We start from the raw sequence: 18,659 nt of genomic DNA, 5'->3' as shown, positions 1-18,659 counted from the left end.
GATCTCTGATTGAATATTGACAATGGAAATGTATGTTGGCAATTTCAATTCTGAGTTTGTTTGTTGATCTTTCAAATTAAATAATTAATTAATTCACCCCATTTGACTGAAGGAGGATTCATCATTTCTCCCCATCTCCCCCTTTCCGTTCTTTTTGTCTAAAGCCTAGTTAGAAAATTCCCGTATAACTTAACCTAAAGGTCATAATAGGATCAGAATTGGAAATCTAGGTTGAAATCTACAATCACAGCAAAATTATTAATATTTTTATGGCAGAGACTGGTTAGTTTCTAGTTGAAAACTTTTAAGTTTTGATGGGTAACTGAACTAAGCACAAACATAGATATAACGAGGCTTAATGATCGAATGGTAGCAGAAAATTAGCAAGCTACGTAGCATCTTTAATCTTTATAATCCATCTGCGACTGCGGCGTCGGTGAGAGGGCCCGTTAGGCTTAGCCATACGACAATGTATGTGGAAATGCAGAGCTAACAAAAGCTGCCCATATTGTATTTGCAGAAATGGAAACAATTGGTCAGGAGGGTTTGCTTCTCCGCCCAAATGACAAATCGATTGTACTTAGGTTAGGTGGACGTCTAAATATCAACGCCGTGCAGCTACTTTATTATCATATATATATGGTATAAGACGAGGAATTAATTTAGTGAGGTCCCCCATTAGCCAAACTCTGTCTGAGGTCTGCATCGTATCCATACAAACTCTAATCAAAGAATTCAAGTACCAAAATACAATAAGTAGGGAAAAATAAAACAAAATAAAATGAGAGAGAGAGAGAGAGAGAGAGATCTATTTCCACTGCAAAGAGTTTGCAAGAGCTCCACGAATACAAGTAATACACCATAAGATGTTCTTCCCTTTCTTGTTCAGTTTTTCTATATACAGCTCCAGAAGTTTATTCACCACAGGCACAGACAATTGAACCAAGTCCTAGAATAGTAGAATTAGAATGCTCTCAGTTTCTTAGGTTTTTATTCACGATGAATTAAATCTCATAAGAACAAAAAAAAAATTAATGCATATATGCATATATGCCTGCGGAAAACCCTATATTCCTAACCACACTTAAGGCCAATACTTTTGTCTTAAGACTTGGACCGGAGATAAAACCGGCCGGAATGCTCATCAGGTTATGGTTTTATCAGTTAGTTAACTGAACAAATAACCCATTCAAACCGTAAAAGCTATCATTTAATTTAATCAAGAGCAGAAAGGTCATTTCACCGGTTCAGCCGTCCGGCCCAATTAATCGGAGTCTCACAACACTGGCTAAGTAAGGCATGACCAGCTGCTTGTATTTCTTCACATAACACAAACCAACTTCATCGTCAGATCATAATTATCCATTATTTTGATGTGAACATATCCACCATGTGGGTTTCATGATATTTCCACGAATCTTGCTCAATCGCCATCACAAGTCATTTCACTGACCTCTTAATAATACAAATTTGATATTGACATATTGTGGATAGATATCAATTTTACAATAATATGACCTGTTATTAGATAAACTATTTTTTTAAATAATATTTATTTGCTGCTTGTCATAGAAATTATACTAGCGGAGTAACCCCTGCTGAGCACGGGAGAGTGATACGAATACCACGGGAGAATAAATTCCCATCCAGGACGAATTTCTGGACCCTAAAAAAACTTCCAACTGATCGTGGAAGAGAACCCGTAAGCTGGTTGTTTGAAAGATTTATCTGTTCAAATTCTCAGCAATTGATTCAGTCTACGGGAAGAAATCCGACCAAATTGTAATAAATGGCCAACGATGCTTCACCATAAAACTGATCCTACCTAATTCAGCCGGAATACTACGGGAGAAGAAATTCCCATCCAGGAGGAGCTTCTAGATGCCAGAAAAGTTTCCGATTGGCCATGGAAGAGAACCCGGAAGGTAGTTGTTTGAAAGGTTTATCTGTTTAAATTCTCAGCGATTGATTCATCAGTCTACGAGAAGCCTCAGAATAAATTGTAATAAACAACCAACGACGCTTCACAGAACCTTAATGGCGAGATTTGCGCCAATGATAACGGAAATTGTTCTGGAACAGTGGCGCCAAACTCAAATAATGAACAAATGAAAAAGAAAACGGCCATCAAATTGGACCAAAATCAAAATTGAGACTGAAAATGCATTAATGGCATCAGATTCAAGAATCCGTTTTAACGATTTACAGTCCAATTACATCAAATAACTTCTTCGGATCCTGGTTCGGTGGTTCCTATTCCTGTGTAGGTATTTTAGTTCTGTTTTTGTTTCTTTGTTTCTTTTTCTTTATCTTGCCTTTTTCAATTCTCACAAAGCAGAAGAACCGCTATTGCAGGCAAATCGCCAATGAAATCGGAATCTTCCAACCCATTAATGGACTCCTCGATCAAGCATGCTGCAATGACAATTCCATCGTGTCTCAGCAAATCAGCCCTCTCGGCCGTCACTACACGAGTCCCGACGAAGTTGCCAAAGTACGTGGCCGGAACCGGAGGCTTCTGTCGAGCCCCACAGTCCACGTTGAACGAAAGGGAAACCCTTTGATCCCCGGACTTAACCAAGGATATACCCAGATATAAGCGCACAGCAACGTGAAGGTCGACAGGCCGGGCTGGTGGTAGCTGTTTGTCCTTGTGCAAAGCCATGGCGCCTGCCTTCAGTGTTGCAATATTGGCCCGACTCAGTTCAAACGTGGCTCTGACTGTATTGTCCGGCTGCCCAAAGTCCAAAACGTCTAATCTATGGTTTCTGGTGGACTAGCAGTAGTGCTCTGTCAACTGGTTCAGATACATCTCCTCTAAGCCTTTTGGGTCCTTGATCACTGTTTTGTCATAGCATGGAAGAGCTTCGTTTGACAAAGATATCTCACCCAGCCTACCCTGCAAGCCGAAGGCCATGCGTTGATGAAGTTCATGTTGGGGAAGATAGGGTTACTGTAACTTCGGAGGAGAAGTTCTGAGGCGCGTCTGAAGACACTGTCTTTAGAACTTTATTTGCCCCCACTCAGTTTTATTGAGTTTGTTGTTGGGTTACACGCAAATTCGTTCCCAGGATACAACAGAGCATTTGGGCGAGAATCTGCAACCAGCAAAGTTGAAGAGTCTCCAAAGAAACCTTCTGTGAGACTGTAGCAGACTGGACTAGAGAGAGAGAGAGTGAATTTCGAAATTGTGTGTTTTTGGAGTCTGATTCATGCTCCTTAAATAATTTGTGAAGAGGTATGAGGAAAAGGTGGGTGCTGGTTTAGAAAAGGCACCTTGAACAGTCACAATTTCAAACATTGTGAATGTTTAAAAAGTAGTTAATAGTTGGTGACTGTTAACTTTGAATTATGCCTCTTGATCACACCCAATCGAATCGTGACTGTTAACTTTGAATTGTGCCTCTCTACTAATTCTAAGGAGTGTAAATCAGCTCCTATTGAAATACTGAAAACAAACATTATAATTATCCAATGTGGGACAAGTTCAAAACCGGGTTTTGTAAGAAAAAAATTGATTTTTAAATCAAGTGTGTAGGTGTAATTTCTCATGTAATTGACCAATCAAACCGATTGGATTTAATCTCTTATGAGATTAAAATCCAACAATCCCCCACATTGATTGATCAATTACATAGTTCTCTCTCAATCCAAACTACTATGACATAGTTATGCATACAAAAAGTGTTTATCAACTTAAACCTCTTGTTAGTATAGTTATCTTAGAGCCTTGTCAAAGTTATTGGTAGTAAGACCTTAAACCAATTACTCTCAAGACAGACCGGAGACACCTATACACACAAAAATGTCCAGTCTCTACAAGAGTTTCAAGTTTTGCTCAACACTGTTATGGCCATGTGCTTCTTTCCTGGTTTCATGAACAATCCCGAGAGTAAACCCAAACCCTCATGAGAAGCGGCACCACTTCTAATTTCACATAGGTGAAATTTCACTATGTGCTCCGTTATTTGACACATTTCAGAACTTCATTAAGAGTTTATCTCAACCTCTCATCATAACAGACATCACTGTTTATGTTGTGATGGGAAATTTCTCAACGTCAGTGCTAACAGTCACATTGCTGTAACTTGTTGTTACCCATTAAACCCAATACTGATGGTTTTCAGTTCAGGTTGGGTTACCAGTACATGTGACTAAGTAAAGGGTTTTAATTCCATCTCTTTGGTTGTCATTTTTACCAATTCTCTGGCCAAGCCCTTGGTAAGAGGATCAACCAAGTTTTTACTTGTCCTCACATAGATTATAGTGATGACTCCATCTTGAATCAGTTCCCTAACAAATTCATGTCTCAGACTTATATGTCTGGACTTACCATTGTAGGTACCACTGTAGGCCCTTGACAGAGTTGCCTCACTATCACAATAAATGGAAATTGGAGGCATAGGACTAAGCCAAAGTTTTATATCCAATAATAAATTCATAATCCATTCAGCCTCTTTTCCAGCAGCCGCTAAGGCTATGAATTCGGATTCCATGGTCGAGTGAGATATACAAGTTTGTCTCTTGGATGCCCAAGAGATTGCACCCCCACCAAGGACGAAAATCCATTCAGATGTGGACTTGTTATCTCTATTACCGGTAATCCAACTTGCATCAATGTACCCTTCTACTACAGCTGGATAATCATAGTAAAATAAGCTAAGTTCCAAGGTTCTCTTGAGATACCCAAGAACTCTCTCAATTGCCTTCCAGTGCTCTGCACCGGGGTTACTTGTAAACCGACTGAGTTTACTTACTGCAAATGTAATATCAGGTCTGGTACAAAGCATAGCATACATCAAGCTTCCTACTGCAGTAGCATACTCAAGTAGTGCAATTGCTCTACTAGTATTTTCTACTAGCTTTATACTAGAATCATATGGCATGTTATATTCTTTAAACCCTAAATGCTTAAATTTCTCAAGTACTTTCTCAATATAATGTGATCGACTTAATGCATAGCCCCTACTATGCTTTTTAACTTTTATTCCTAAGATGGTATCTACTTCTCCTAAATCTTTCATATTGAAGACAGAGGATAAATAGTTTTTAGTTTCATTTATGCCAACCATATTGGTACCCACAATAAGCATATCATCAACATAAAGACATACAATTACTCCATAATTTTCAGTGAATTTTGAGTAGATGCATCTATCAGCATTATTATGTTTAAAACCAAAAGTTATGATGCAATAATCAAATTTCTCATGCCACTGTTTAGGTGCTTGTTTTAATCCATATAGTGATTAAACCAGTTTACAGACTTTCTTCTCGTTTCCAAGAAGAACAAATCCTTCTGGCTATTCTATATAAACCTCTTCATTTAAATCACCATTTAATAAAGCGGTTTTAACATCCATTTGGTGAACAGATAAGTGATAAATGGATGCTAATGCTATGAGTGTTCTAATAGAAGTTGTTCTAGCCACTGGTGCATAGGTGTCAAAATAATCAATCCCTTCTTTTTGACTAAATCCTTTGGCTACCAATCTAACCTTAAAAGTTTGTACAGTTCCATCAGTGTTGTATTTTCTTCTAAACACCCATTTACATTTTATTGGTTTTGATCCTGGAGGCAAATCTACTAGTACCCATGTGTTATTTGACATTATTGAATCCATTTCATCATTTATAGCTTCCTTCCAAAATGTAGCATCTCTAGAGGTCATGGCCTCAGTATAGGCTTTTGGATCATTTTCAATGTTTGGGACAATAGGTATTTTATTTAAAATCTTCTCTCTATCAGCCTCAACCAAAAACACAATTGACTAAGTAGAGATAAAATCTGAACCTAAGTGTTTCTCTGTTCTTTGTCTTTGACTTCTTCTAAGTCCTATTGTAGGTGTTATAGTTGTGTCATTTCTTCTTTCAGTCTCATTATTATCAACAAGTATTGAGATCTGAGTTTCTCTGTCATTTTCTGTAGGTTCATAACACAATTTATTTTCAAATAATTTAACATCTCTATTTTCAATTATTATGTTGAACTCTAAGTCTAGAGGCCTATAGGCCTTGCTATGTTCTGCATATCCAACAAACATACTTTTCTTAGCTCCGAGTCCTAATTTAGTTCTTTTAGGATTTGGTACTCTATAATATGCTAAGCACCCCCACACTTTTAGATATGTTAAATTAAGCTTTCTTCCTGTCCATAATTCATATAGGCATTTGTTATTAACTCTAGAAACAATTCTGTTATGTAAATGGCAGGTTGTTAGGAGTGTTTCCCCCCACAGGTTTAAGGGTACATTAGCTTTTAACAACATGCAGTTTATCATTTCTATAAGTGTTCTATTTTTCCTTTCAGTCAGACCATTCTGTTGAGGGGTATAGGGAGCATAACACTGATGTATTATTCCAAATTCTTCACAAAAAAGAATTAAACTCATTTTTAAAGTATTCAGCACCCCTATCACTTCTAAGGATTTTAATTTTCTTTTCTAGTTGATTTTCAACTTCAATCTTATATAGTTTAAACATGTCAAAGGCTTCATCCTTAGTTCTCATAAGGTAGACATAGGTGTAACTAGAAAAGTCATCTATAAATGTTATGAAGTATCTCTTACCTCCTCTAGTTAATACACCATTGAGTTCACAGATGTCAGAATGGATTAGTTCTAGAAGTTGAGAATTTTTCTCGACACTAGAGAAAAGTTTCTTAGCCATTTTAGATTTTACACATATTTCACATTTTTGAGTTGATTCATTACTGTAACCAATTATACCTAGCTTGCTCATGTTCTTTATGGATTTAAAATTCAAGTGTGCTAATCTATCATGTCATAAAGAGAAAGAATCAACAATATAAGTAGAAACTTTTCCTTCATTAATACTTAATTTGAACATACCATTACAACCATATCCCTTTCCGACAAACATTCCATTCTTGAATAGGATTAGTTTGTCAGATTCAAAGACAACTTTGAATCCCCTCTTACAAACAAGATTTACTGAGACCAAGTTCTTTCTAATGTCAGGAGCATGGAGAACATTCAGGAGAGTCAGTGTCTTTCCGGAGGTGAAGTTCAACTCTACGCTGCCTCTTCCAGCAATTTTGGCACATGTTTGATTTCCCATCTGTACCTCCTGGCCATCAGTCACTTCTTCATATGTCTTGAACAAGGACTTGTCCTTGCAAACATGGACTGTGGCGCCTGAATCAAACCACCATCCAGAGGACGATTCTACCATGTTGACTTCAGTAATCATGGCCACTAGAGGACGATTCTGCCATCCAGAGGACGATTCTGCCATGTTGAATCAAATCGAATCCTCATACTCTCCTCTACTAATTCCAAGGAGTGTAAATCAACTCCTATTGAAATACTGAAAACAAAACTTATAATTTTCCAATGTGGGACAAGTTCAAAATTGGGTTTTGTAAGAGAAAAACTGATTTTTCAATCAAGTGTGCAGGTGCAATTTCTCATGTAATTGACCAATCAAACCCATTGGATTTAATCTCTTATGAGATCAAAATCCAACAGTAATGGATCATGAGCTTGGGACATTCCAATGACAGATGTCCGACAAAGGGGTAGAAGTGGAGGAGGGTGAGGGAGAGTGAGTGTTTGATGTGGGGAAGGAGGCTCTGTCTGAAGTGAGTAGATGAATGAGGGATGCGGTAGGAGTAAATTAGTTGCTTGGGTGGAACAGGCAACCAGAACAAGTCAACAAGTCAATGAAAGAGACTAGGAGTGATGCTTCGATGACTGAGTCGGAGCCGGAGCTTGAGCCAGCTGCAGGAGTGACTTTGCATAACTCCACCACTTTCACTGACTTGGGTGGTGCCATGAGCGCCGGAGTCCGCAAGCAGGGAAGCTTGTGGGAGAGTTAAGATGATCATGAGAAACAAAATGGCGAATAAAATCTGCAAGGAAGCTCGGGAGTTGGAGACTTGCCAAGTGGGAGCAATAATTGCCAAACTTTCATTCTTTTGAAAGGATTACAGGAAAGATTCTACATAACACTGAAGAATTTACCTTGAGCAAATTCAGCAACACCTTCGTATTGAAGAAGAGTCTCAGATTAGAGACAATAGGGATAAAACCCTGGCCGGTATATTGAACTCTAAAATCAATTTTGTGGAAAATGGATCGAATAAGACTAATCATGCATTATAAGTAAAGAAGAAGGACGGGAACTTCAAGAAGAGCAACAAATGGAAGGAGATGTTTTATCATTCAGTGATCCTTTTTGTGGTACCACCCTGAAATTTGTAGCTAGCCACCGGTTCCCGAGTCAATGGTTCAACTGTCCAATATGAACGGGCAGTCCGTTCTGACAAAATAAATTAAAAAAAATGAAAAATAATTAAAATTTGAAAATAATAAAAAATCATTGAATGGGTAAACAATTCGAGTGCCCGGATCAATGGGTCATTGACCGATTCAATATTTTTGTCCAAGAACTGTGTTTGAAGTAAAATGGAACTAATTGCCTGGGCAATTTCCAAACCAAATGGTCCAACCATCCAGATCAACGGTGGTTCATGATTTCTATACCAACACCAAGAAGTAGTAGCAAGATCTGTATTTCCAATCAAGGATGTCATCAAAGTGGATGAGGTGGCGGGGTTCAACCTACAAGCAGGCAATCAACAGCAGGCGGCATTCGAAACCTATGAACACTTTCGGAGGCATTGAGGCATTGAGACAGAGAACATGCAACGGAGGGAGGACGGGAGAAGGCAAGGTAGATGATGAAGCGTGGGGGAGGAGGCGGAGGTGGGTGGTGGCAGGAGCATAACAGAGCTGCACGGTAACAAGGGCATCATGGAGAAAAATTGAATGTTCCATGTTTCAAATTCAAATTACCCAACCAAAAAGTAAACAAATAACAGAAGTTTTATGCTCAACCCTCGTGGCCACTTCGAAGGCCTAGCTATCTGAAGATGAGTAGAAAGCAAGGATCGTTATATCCGGCTAATTTGAATAAAAGTAGATGGAAGAAGTGACCAACCTTGGAACATATAAACGAGAGAGAGAAAATGACGCTGACTAAAGGAGAGGAGACCCAAGGTTATGTGGAGAAGTAAGGCAACTCCACGAAGAACGATATAACGGTGGAGTCTGGTGAGAGACAATCCATAAAAATTCATGTGCGGATATCATTTCCTGCATGCAAACACATAGCCCAAAATGAAAACCCATCCCGCTTAATGTGCCTTTCATCCAAACACTTGTCCCAGTTAATGTGCCTTTCATCCAAACATTTTTCTTGGTTAGACAGGAATTATCCATTATTTTATTATTTTTATCAAAATAATTAAAAATAAAAACAATGAAAAATGAAAACTTAAACGTGTTAGGAATTGGGACTCATTTACGTTTTTTTTTTCATTGTTTTTTATTTTTAATTATTTTGATAAAAATAATAAAATAATGAATAATTTTTATCTAACAGAGCAAAAACGTTTGGACGAAAGGCACATTGACTGGGTCCGGATGTAATAGGCACATTAGGTAAACACAATGAGTGAAACGTAATAGCTATGTGACACATGTCCCAGTTAATGTGCCTTTCATCCAAACGTTTTTGCTAGGGGTGGATTCGAGCCAAGCCGAGCTGAATAGTACCAGGCTCGAGCTCGAGCTCGAGACTATTCTATAAGACTCGAGCTCGAACTCGAGCTCAGTTCGAGCCAAAACCTCGAGCTCGAGCTTGGCTCAAGTCAAAAGTTCATAAGCTCGAGCTCGGCTCGACTCATTTTATATTTTATAAAAATATTTAGAAAATATATTTTATAAAAATAAAAATATATAATTTTTTTATATTTAAGAAAATAAGAATTAGCCTCACGAGTCAAGCTCTAGTAGGCTCGAGCTCGACTCGTTTAATGGTCGAGCCACTAAATTGGGCTCGAGCTTGGCTAAAACCGAGCCGAGCCGAGCTCGAGCAACTTGTGAAAAGCTCGGTTCATTGCCACCCCTAGTTTTTGCTCCGTTAGATAAAAATTATCCATTATTTTATTATTTTTATTAAAATCATTAAAATAAAAAAATAATAATAAAAAATAAAAACGTAAATGAGTCCCAATTCCTAACACGTTTAAGTTTTCCTTTTTCATTGTTTTTATTTTTAATTATTTTAATAAAAATAATAAAATAATAGATAATTCCTATCTAACAGAACAAAAATGTTTGGATGAAAGAACACTTAACTGAAACATGTGTCACACAACTATTATGTGCTCACTCATTGTTCTTACCTAACATGCCTATACATGGACCCTTTTAATACACTATAAATTTAGGGAAGAAACAACATTAGGATACACATTCCCACGAGCTGGAAACACAACGGAGGAGAGACGATTCTGGGTTCCATGCTTGGTTGCTGGATGACGCTTTATCTGATCTTGTTTGCTTTCTCTAGTTGAACGGATTGAATGCTGCAAAGCAATCTTGAAACGTTGCAGAAAAAGCCAACAAACCCAGCACCAATAACAAAACTGTACTCCCTTTTGGTCTCCATCTTGCTCTAAAGTCTAAACTTCTTTCTTGTCGCCAAAATCAAAGATGAGTTGCAGTAAGATTACTCTGCTCCTTCATGCAACACAACAAGAAACAAGTGAAAATCTGTTTATCTACTAATAAGTTTTATGAGTGACAAAAATAATTTTAAATAAAAATCGATAACTTTTTAAAACTAATACGACAGAAATTTCCAAAGCCCTCACGTTCTCAGACTCTAACCTTTTTCACCCAACCACACCATTGACAACAATAAGCCTTCGTCAATGGTGTTCAACCTACAATAGAAGGGCGAGCAACATATATGGTGATTGTGGAGTGAAAAGTTTCAAACATCAAGAATATTCAGAGAAAAGCTGATATCTATGTCTAGGGTTTTTCATCTTTCCTTCTTGAATGCCAATGATAGAATCATTTTTTTTTTATATTCCTTTTAATTCCAGCTTCCTTCTTGAATGCCAATGATAGAATCATTTTTTTTATATTCCTTTTAATTCCAACAAATAGTAATGTATGAATGTTTGAAAATTCTTTTCCTCTGTATCTATTGAGTATTTCTTTTTGGTTTTTTTGTGCTATTTTACATTTGTTGTTTGAATTATCCTGAATTCATTGTTCAAAAAACTCCAACCATTAATGGAAAGATAAAGTCTACTTACAATTGTGACTTTGGATATGCAAGACAAACCCAGGACACGAGATTGTCTTCTTCTTGCATGCAAATCTTCTTCTTTATACGAACAAAAAATTCTAAAGCCTTCACATTCTCTTCTCTGTTCTCAGACTTAGACCTTGCTCCCTCAATCAACAAGAACTGTAGTGTTTTGGCAAACCAAATGGAAAAATGAAATAAAGAGAACTAAAAAAAAAAAATAAGATTTCAATATCAAAAGAATTGTTCAGGGGTGCTCTGATACATTATTGTTTCATTTTCCTCATCGATTTTGCTAACTTGAATCACCAGCAACAATAGGATTAAATCAAAGAAAATAATAAAGCGGGAAGCAGATTTTAGCGTCCGCAGGAAGTGCTTTAGCCTTGGGCTTCTTCAGTCCAGGCAATTCTACAAAGCAGTATCTCAGTATATGATACAATAACATTTTCGTGTCAGTTCTGCAAGTACTCGGCTCGAAAGTAGATCCTAAGTGAAATCAAGCGGCTGATGCATCAATACCCAGATGAGGAACTAAGCATAAACATGACTGGCCACAGCTTGGATAGCGCACTAGCAATGCTAAGTGCTTATAACATAGCAGAGACAGACATCAACGTGATGGAGAACGGCCAAGCGGTTCTGGTGATGGTTTTCTAATGAAAGTCAAGATTGTAAACTTCAAGGTGTGAGTGGAGAAATTGGGAGTAAATGTTCATGAAACGGTGCCATAGGTTTCAGATATATCGTTTAACGAGCACGTGCCAAAGTTGATTCACAAGTTGGCATAGTGGTTGCCATGATGTTACTCACATATGGGAATAAAACTCATACTGGACCACGAGCATTCTTTCTTCCTCAATTTTTTATTTAAAAATATTTTATCAGTGATGGCCAGTTGAACACCGACGTGTCAAAATTTTAATGGACTCGAAGAAAAAATCCCTTCGAGTCCAAACGCACTGGATCCGGAGTGCCGCCTTCCCGCCTTGGTATATAATAAATAATTTTAAAACATTAAATTGAAGGAATTTATAAGAAAAAGGTTGTCAGTAACAGTCACTCCACCTAAAAACATAAACTGTGAAGTTACTCTATAAATTTTTATTCTCTATCACGCCCCCTTCACAGATATTCTCTAACATGCCCCTCCACACAAAAGCCTATTGGGCTTGAAGTCTCATACCTTATACTGAAATTTAATTAAAAATCGTCCACTTTAAACCACTTGATCCAACACAAGAAACCATTATTCAACCTTAAAAGCTTAAGCCTTTAAGCCGTTAGGTGATGATCCTGCATAAGTTTTTTATCTCTAACACAGCCAATACTTATGAAGTGCACTGGAGAAATTAGAACTCTGGGAAGTGCTTCATTTCGGATGATATACATAACATTATCGATTGTTACAGACCATGATTCTCAAGGATTCTGAAGGAATAGTTGAGGGATATACCCCATTTTCATTAATATAATGAGCATCGACTTATTTTTCCCCCATACTAAGAGAGAAAAATAAACTTGAATACCTTGATTTCAATAACAGCATTGCTGTTTTATTGTGTCTAATGTTGAAGTTATTTTTCTCAACAAGATCAGTCGACAACAAGTAGCTCAACTTCATCATTTTGGTAGCTTTCAGTATTCACTAATAATAAGTAGTTTCTGTTTTGAACTTACTGTATGTTAAGGTAAGGAGCATTAATTGCACATAAGCACCTATTAATATATTCAAGATATATACCTACACAACACAAGCCCCACCAACAAGCCAGACCAGAGTCAATGAACAACTCCCTTCGTTCTCAGAGAGAAGATCGATGCAATTAATTTTAGTTACAATCGTCGGCTTTAATTTTCAGGGTTTGCACATTGCGAAGAAATTGAACTTAAGTACGACTATCCTGATGTTTGTATGGAAAGGGTTTGAGGCCAATTCCTCTACATAGAATTTTGCACCACCCAGGACAACGTTTGCCAATGAAGTTGGAGAAAAACCAGAATAAAGGAAGAAAATTTCGATGGGCATGCATGCATATCTCTATCTAATATTTCATTCATTTATCTATCTATTCACAGAAGAAGCCAATAAGGTCGTCTGTCATCACCGTCAAAACACAGCAACACTCGGCTCCTCGATCGCTTCCAAAGCAAGGTACAAGGGTTAGAACAGCAAAGCAATATAACAGAAAGAAATTAACTTCACTAGAATTGAAGCATTACCTAATCTTCATTGTCCCACAGTTCAGCCACACTCCTGTATGGTCCGTCGCTTTTATTCACAAACAGATTTTCTCCGTCCAATATTCTCCTCTGCAACCATTATTTTAACAAAACTTAATAATAATTAAATTCACAAACACTAGGAAGACAAATGATTGATATATGGCCTATGTGATACAGAAGAGAGAAGATGATGAATGTACCTGATCACCAAGGTTGGACAGCACCTCGAAGTCCTGCGCCGGGATTTCCCAACCAAACACCTGTATGTTTTCTTTGATCCTATCAGGGTTGCTTGATTTGGGGATGACACTTGTTCCTCTCTGCAACCCCCATTTCACCAACACCTGGCCCGAGCTCTTGTTCAGATTTTTAGCTATTTTATTAACTGTTGGATCGTGAACCAGTTCTTTCCCCCCTTCAGATGACCCCAAGGGAGAATAAGCCTGCACATACAGTACTGTTCCATTTAAGTTTCTACTTGAATCATGAGAGAGAGAGAGAGTGAGAGTGAGGCTTTTTTATCATTTCTACATGCCACAGATCATCTTGCATGCTCCACTTAAAAGTTTCTACTAAAACTAATCCAGATAGGATTTATAAGGGCAAATGTTAAACGTCAATTCTATATAACTAATAACCATCCTACTGCATTCCACAATTCAAGAGATCAATCTTACAGTGACATGGATGCCATTCTTCCTGCACGCCTCCAACATCTTATCATTCCTCCATCCAGGATGCATCTCCATCTGACGAAAATAATAACTGCAGTGACTTCATCTCTTTGATCGATCTAGACTAGGGTCTAGGGGGATTGGGGGAAGAAGATTTTTTGTTAAATTTTATTAATTGATTTAGTTTGTGTGGTCTACCTGACACACAGATGGCTTTATTTCAGCAAATTTAAGTAACTTATCGAGCTTTGTACGTGAGAAATTGCAAATGCCAATATCCCTAACAAGATTATCCTTCACTAGCTTCTCCATTTCTCTCCAAACCGCTTCCATGTCAAACTCTAATACATCCCCAGCCCTTGGAGGCCGCTCGGCTCCATCTTTAAGACGGAATGGCCAATGGATCTGCACATATATCACACCACCATTAACAAAAACTTCAAAAAATTGAGTACTAACAGTTGTACGCAAATGGTATTCCTCTTAATTAATTTCCTTGAAAGAAAAGTTGGGGAAAGGAAGCGAAAGTTAATTAATTAGAGATCAAACGTCCCTTCCCTTCCCCACCTTTTCTTTCAAACCAATTAAACACACTGCATAAATTAATTTCTCAGCTATTCGATCAGGTTTGTTTCTAGCTACCACTAATTATATCATTCAGCTTGCTACTTAGCTGGATGAAAATCTCGTGCATGGACAATACTAAGTAATTAATCATGCATGGGAACATTCACTCACCAGATAAAGATCAAGATATTCGAGTTGTAGTTCTTTGAGGGTGTTATTTAGAGCAGGTCTTACCCTGTCTGGCGACAAGTCAGAGCACCTGTAGAGACAAATTAAACCAGGAGAAAAAGTCTGAAGCTTAACAGAATATCGAGATCGAGATCAAACCCAGATGCAAACAAAGAACTACCCTCTGCTATATATTATATACATGCAGTAGATCAAAATTCAAATGAAGTATGGGATTTAGGCATTATTAGTCTATATATACCATAGCTTTGATGTGATGAAGAGATGCTTTCTGTCGACGCCTGCTTGTATGGCCTTCTTGAGTGCATATCCAACCTTGAAAGAGAAGAGCAGACAATGCTTAGGGCTATTTTGCATAGAAGAAGAAGAAGAAGAAAGATTGAACTGCTATACAGATCGGCTTTCCAAGGATTAACCTCTTGTTGAACTCCATACTGCGAAGCCGTGTCCACGTGTCTATACCCAGCCTGCAGTCATTTTGGTTTTTGGAATGAGATCTACTACGTTGTACACAAACTTACAAATCTTCGGATTCATTAGGATTGACATCTTACGTACCTTTTCTTCTGCTGATCGAGTTTATCAAAATATTCAATTTGCTTATAAGGTGAAAATATTTTTCCATGCAGTTCAAGTCAAGGCAGCAATAGCAGCATCTTCTCCGGCCCTCTCGTCTTAGAAAATTAATAAGCTACTTTCACTTTATTAAAAATAAAAAATAAAAAATCCTATGTGTTTGCTTTCTAAAGCCAGTGAGTTGGGACCGGAGTCGAAATGTAAAGGTTTGGGATCAGGGATGAGTGAATAAATACCTCAACAATTGCGGTGAAGACAGAGTTAGAAGCATCAGAACCAGACTTCCAAGTGCCCAATCCCACCGCAGGTATGATGTGACCGCTCAACAGTCGAAATGACTGGCTCACTTCTTGCGCAACGAACGTGGATTGTGCCATCTTCTCTCACAATTTACTACTTTCCTTCTCTGCTCGATCTGGGATTCTTTCTACCCGTCTTCTAGCGTTCGTTTGGGAATTCGGAGGCAAAGTTGGTTTTCTATTTTTATGTTGTATACGGTGTGGGTATGATTATTTATAAGGACAATTGACAATTCATGTAGCTTCTAGGACAGTACAGGGTGACTGCCAGGTGTGAACGAATGAGACACTGAGATTGCAAGTGGACTGGTGCATGTAGACCATGTGGCACATGGTTGACACGTGGTTGGTAGATAGATCTCACAGACTCTTTACAGCTTTTCCGGCACCAGCACCTACGTACATGTTTGGCAATTAGCCTTGCCTTTTTGCCTCCTCCCACCTAAATCCAGAGTTGGATCCGATAAGAAATTAATGTCATCCGAATCCCATCGGATGTTATGATCAATACATTATACATTGAGTTCCACTCCGATCGATTTTTCGAATTTCATACCTCCTCATCCGACTTCGATGAGTTTTACCCAAGTTTCATTTCACCAAGAAGGATTTTGCAAGTTCAAACAAACAAAACAACAAATCAATGGAAAAAAAAAAAAAGTTAAGGAACTTGCCGTTTCTCTAGGTGAGAAACTGAGAACTTAAGAGGCAAAAACAATCGTACTTCAATGATTCATAGTGGCGGTCCAGCAGCAGAAGATTGAATTGCTGTTCATCTATCGTTAGGGTGAAGTCTTCACTGTTTAACAGTGGAAATAGTGAAAACAGGGATCTGGACGGGGAACCTTTCGAGGCCCGGTTCTCGGGTCCAACGGTTTGACTGTCCGGTCTAAACGGACAATCCACTCTGACAAAAAATTAAAAAAAAATGTCAAAAATCATTGTCCAAGTCAATGGTTTGATGATCAACCACCCAGGTCAGCGATTCATCAATGAGGTGGCTGGTTTTCGGTTTTCTGGTCCGACCACCCAGTCCAGTCCGGTTTTGAAAATGCTACTACTGAACTACAGCCAGTGGTGGTCAACGGTAAAAGATTCAATGGCAAAAGAGACATTTGATGCATTTCAAGTTTATGCCCCAAGAAGCACCATATCATTTTAAAAAGGAGAGAAGCGGGCCTGCATTTGAATTCACTAATGGCTTCCAACAATGCTAGTTTGTTAGTGGATTTCTAATGGTTAATTTGTTAGTGGGTTTCTAACTGCTAGTTTTATTAAATATTCTAATGATTAGTTTTACATTAAATACTTCAACTACTAGTTTATGTTCTTTATATAAAGCCTTGTAATGTCAAAGTTATAAGCATTAAGTTCTTTCCTTTGTTTTTTAAAAATCTAAAACTTTCTTTGAAAGTTGAGAGAATCTTCTCTTAAGGTAAGTCTCCTCGTCTTTGGGTGAATAAATCCCCCAACCGTGTTTCCTCATATTGTAAGTTGTCTTAAATGAATGTAGATTCATCCAATCTCCTTTTTTTTAAATTCTTTAACCAAATTTCTTTCACATTTTCTCTTTCTATTTAAACTATATCATCATTGAAATTGTATATTACAATACACCCAAATAACTTAGGGAGAATGACTGATAACCCCAGGGTCAAAATTTATAGGTTTAAAGTATATTTGGGGTAGGTGCCAGTTTCACGGGTGGGTATGTATGCATAGAGTGTGGTTTTTAGACCTTCTGAATGTTTATAGCTTTGTAGTGGGAATTAAAAATCTATATTAGGCATGTCCGTACTTTTCCGAATAACTTATTCAAAGCACATTGATGTAGGGTGATTTGGCCTAACCTAGTAATAGGGGGACACGTGGACACAACCTAACTGACAGGATGACAGCTCACTCCAACGCATCAAGTCTGCAACGGACCGAGCTCGGATAACCGAACCACCTCGGGGCAAGTCCACTTTGGGACAAGTTCACTTCGGATCACGATTACATCAAGACCACCTCGATTCCAAGGCACTTCGGCATTCGTACCAGGTCGGATCCAAAGGGCACAAGCTCGGGTAATATTGACCGACCTATGCTTGACAACCCCAAAGATCTCACCACTAGATTTCACGCTTTACGGGATCACGCCTCGTAACCACTAACCTTATCTCCCCCGACCGATTCGGGCGACAGGGATAAGCCTTATCGACTAGCAGTGTTATCTCCTATTAACACGGAAACGGGCCTCATCATAGCAAGGATCCCGAAACCACTCTGAAAAACCCGCGAGGACTCCAGTATATAAAGACCCCAACCCTCCAGGGGCGAAGGTAGGCGTAATCTCTACTCACTAGCTCTCTTGTTTTCTAAAACTATCAGCTCGCAAATTACTGACTTGAGCTCGCAAACTACTGGAAGCCAACGCATCTCCAACTAAGAGCAACCGAATTGCGTCGCATCACACATGTAGAGTAATGTAGACATTTGATATGATATATATAAGAGTTTGGATAAGATGGGCTTACATGCGAATTCAATCCAATTTTCAATGGGATTGTACTTGTCCTATCCAAATCCAATCCAAAACTCATTATATTCTTTTAACTATATTAAACTCTGAGATAATCAAATTGGATTTCAGATGTAGAAGTAAAAGTTTTAGATACCGTTGACAGGAATTGGGATCTGCTCCTCATTGAGCACTCCTCATTGAGCAAATTGTATTGAGAATATCTCCCCATGAATAATGAATGCAAGCACAGAACATGTTCCCAAAGCGCTCCAAGGAGCAGATCCTGTCTCCATTTACAGACCTACCATTGAACACACCCCACAACACATCTCAACGTGCATTGATGGTCAATCCGAGCTTTATATTTCAGACTTTGAGGACTTGTGCATTGCAGATCTCCTAAATTTAAGGCTTTGTTCTTCTAATTTGTACACTAATCAACAAGAATTCTTCAAAATTTACGGGGTGATTTTTTTATCGGACTCTCAAAAA

General features: G+C 38.2%; 1 protein-coding gene and 1 pseudogene across 2 annotated transcripts; both read right to left on the bottom strand.

Moving 5' to 3' along the window:
- Positions 1-1,598: 1,598 nt before the first annotated feature.
- Positions 1,599-2,934, bottom strand: LOC104597356 (malonyl-coenzyme:anthocyanin 5-O-glucoside-6'''-O-malonyltransferase-like; annotated as a pseudogene).
- Positions 2,935-12,916: 9,982 nt separating this feature from the next.
- On the bottom strand, positions 12,917-16,103 carry LOC104597251 (aldose reductase-like). Of its 2 annotated transcripts, none has more exons than XM_010258707.3 (9): positions 15,599-16,103; positions 15,203-15,253; positions 15,028-15,101; positions 14,769-14,856; positions 14,229-14,435; positions 14,034-14,105; positions 13,557-13,799; positions 13,354-13,443; positions 12,917-13,272 (listed from the first exon to the last, which is right to left on the bottom strand). In XM_010258707.3, the coding sequence occupies exons 1-8, from the start codon at positions 15,737-15,739 to the stop codon at positions 13,354-13,356; spliced, it is 966 nt and encodes a 321-aa protein (XP_010257009.1). In that variant the 5' UTR covers positions 15,740-16,103; the 3' UTR covers positions 12,917-13,272. The 2 variants fall into 2 exon arrangements, with proteins under 2 accessions (XP_010257009.1, XP_019053279.1); XM_019197734.2 differs by having other exon boundaries at positions 12,917-13,264; positions 15,599-16,080.
- Between the last annotated feature and the right edge of the window lie 2,556 nt (positions 16,104-18,659).

Source organism: Nelumbo nucifera, chromosome 2, assembly GCF_055504915.1.
Source record: "Nelumbo nucifera cultivar China Antique chromosome 2, China Antique-T2T, whole genome shotgun sequence".
NCBI classification, from domain to species: Eukaryota; Viridiplantae; Streptophyta; class Magnoliopsida; order Proteales; family Nelumbonaceae; genus Nelumbo; species Nelumbo nucifera.
The sequence above is the reverse complement of the archived record's forward strand: the minus strand, read 5'-3'. Positions and strand labels throughout refer to the sequence as shown.

Bases quoted from the DNA above. Each gene is read 5' to 3' on its own strand.
- LOC104597251 (XM_010258707.3), bottom strand. From the start codon at position 15,739: ATGGCACAATCCACGTTCGTTGCGCAAGAAGTGAGCCAGTCATTTCGA. The intron at 15,254-15,598 runs GTATTTATTCAC...AAATGACTGCAG, and splicing joins TCTTCACCGCAATTGTTGAG to GCTGGGTATAGACACGTGGA. The intron at 15,102-15,202 runs GTTAATCCTTGG...TTCTCTTTCAAG, and splicing joins AGTATGGAGTTCAACAAGAG to GTTGGATATGCACTCAAGAA.